The sequence below is a fragment of the Trichechus manatus genome, unplaced genomic scaffold (genome assembly GCF_000243295.1).
Source record: "Trichechus manatus latirostris isolate Lorelei unplaced genomic scaffold, TriManLat1.0 scaffold00118, whole genome shotgun sequence".
Lineage (NCBI taxonomy): Eukaryota > Metazoa > Chordata > Mammalia > Sirenia > Trichechidae > Trichechus > Trichechus manatus.
Window position 1 is genome coordinate 5,802,861 of NW_004444054.1, and position 1,755 is coordinate 5,804,615.

At 37.9% G+C, this 1,755-nt stretch overlaps 1 protein-coding gene across 1 annotated transcript in view; it reads right to left on the reverse strand.

Moving 5' to 3' along the window:
• Positions 1-1,755, reverse strand: part of NALCN (sodium leak channel, non-selective) — a 392,050-nt gene that overhangs the window by 42,018 nt on the left and 348,277 nt on the right. Inside the window, exon 27 of the mRNA XM_012557767.2 lies at positions 621-691. Within this exon, the coding sequence (XP_012413221.1) occupies positions 621-691 (71 nt within the window). The remainder of the gene's footprint in view (positions 1-620; positions 692-1,755) is intronic.

The window sequence follows — 1,755 nt, forward strand, 5'->3', positions numbered from 1 at the left end:
GTGTATCCTATGCGATTAGAATCTGGCCATTGGTGCTCTCATCAAGGCAGCTGTTGCTCTTTCATAAAGTGCAGTTGTGTGCTCTTCAGCAGCACACCCCAGCACGTGAAGTGTGAGTGTGTGGCCAACTCTCAGCTCCCGTTCCTGGAAACTATCAGTGGGATGAATTGACATAAGAGCCACAACAATGGGCTCAAACATACCAATGATCATGAAGATGAAGATGGTGCAGGACTGGTCAACATTTCATTCTGTTGTACACTGGGCCGCCATGAGTTGGGGCAGACTGGGCAACAATTAACAGCAACAATAACCTCCTTCCCAGCACGTAGCCCTTTGCAGTAGGGTCCCATCAAGATGGTTCACATCAGGTGACCTAAGCAATGACTACTTGGCTCTCAAGGAACACCAGATAGCTCTGCCCTGCCAGATGGTGAAGAGCAGCCTGCCCACTGGTGCCTCTCCCCCAGCCTTGCCAGTCTCTGAGACGGGTCCTGCCAGGGTGAGAAGTCCCCTCAACCTTTTTCCATAGTGAAGGAGAGGAGATGCCACAACACTCTCTAGACCTGTGAATTTATTTACTTCATGAATGTATGGTTGGATGTATAGTTTCCTTTTACATGAACTGGAACTGGATGACGGAGGTGCGTAAACTTTTAGCAACTTCTGCTGGAATGGATTTAATTAGTCTCTTTAGAATGTAAGGATACTTTATCCCATATTATTGTCCTCAGCTTTGAGACTTTAGCCCAAATTTCAAAACATCAGGAAAAATTTCATTTAATGTTCTGATACAAATAAATAATTTATGGTATCATTATGAATTCTCGTCTCACAAAAACAAACTTTTTATGCTTCTTTAATTTTTTATTTTAATGTAAATGGCTTTTCTAGTTGGCACTGGGATGAAGATATTCCCCTGTGTTGGATTTCTCTCTTCCCAAACTCAAGCCATACAAATTTAATCTTTTTTTATAGTTATGGAGTATTTAAAAAAAATAAAAGCCCAAATATACGTTGTATATAAGTGTTTATAAAAATGAATCTCATACCAAAGCAAGATAAAAATGAGCCTTAGAGTACAGCTGGGTAAAATATTATTTCTTTTAAAGACTTTTGACATTTAGAAGAGAAGGTCAGCTGTGACAAAAGCAAAGTCATTGCTGGGTTTTACTCATTCTTCTAAGAGGTAATAATGAAATTGAAAAAAAAGAAATAAAGACTTAATGGGACAAAGGAAGTTGATTTAAACTCCCTGATCAATGAAAGCGATTTAGAGATTACATTCATGGTCATTAGTAAAATGGATGACAAAGAAAGTACTAGGTGTCTCTAACATTAATGTAAATGCTTTGAAAACCTATTTTCAAGAAAAATGAATTTTAGGGAGTCAGATATCATAATCGAATTCACCTCCAGCTTTTCTATAGTGGAAATCCATCAATGTAAATGGATTTGAAATCGCTTTATGATTGAGGGTTCTCTACAACTGTTATGAAGATACCAGTTCCTTCCTTAAAATCATAAACATTTTTATTGGGACTAGTTTAATTTGACAGAAAATCCCCCCTCCCTTTTTAAGCATCACTAACTTTTAAAGCTATTTGACTCCAGATGCATAACTTTAAGGTATTCGAAAAATACTGAAGTAATATTTCATTGCGTTCAATGAAGCCACACGGACCACAACATGCCTCTTTTTCTCTTATTTACTTCATTTTTTGCATCCTGTGGTGATTCAGTGCTTTTCCTTGT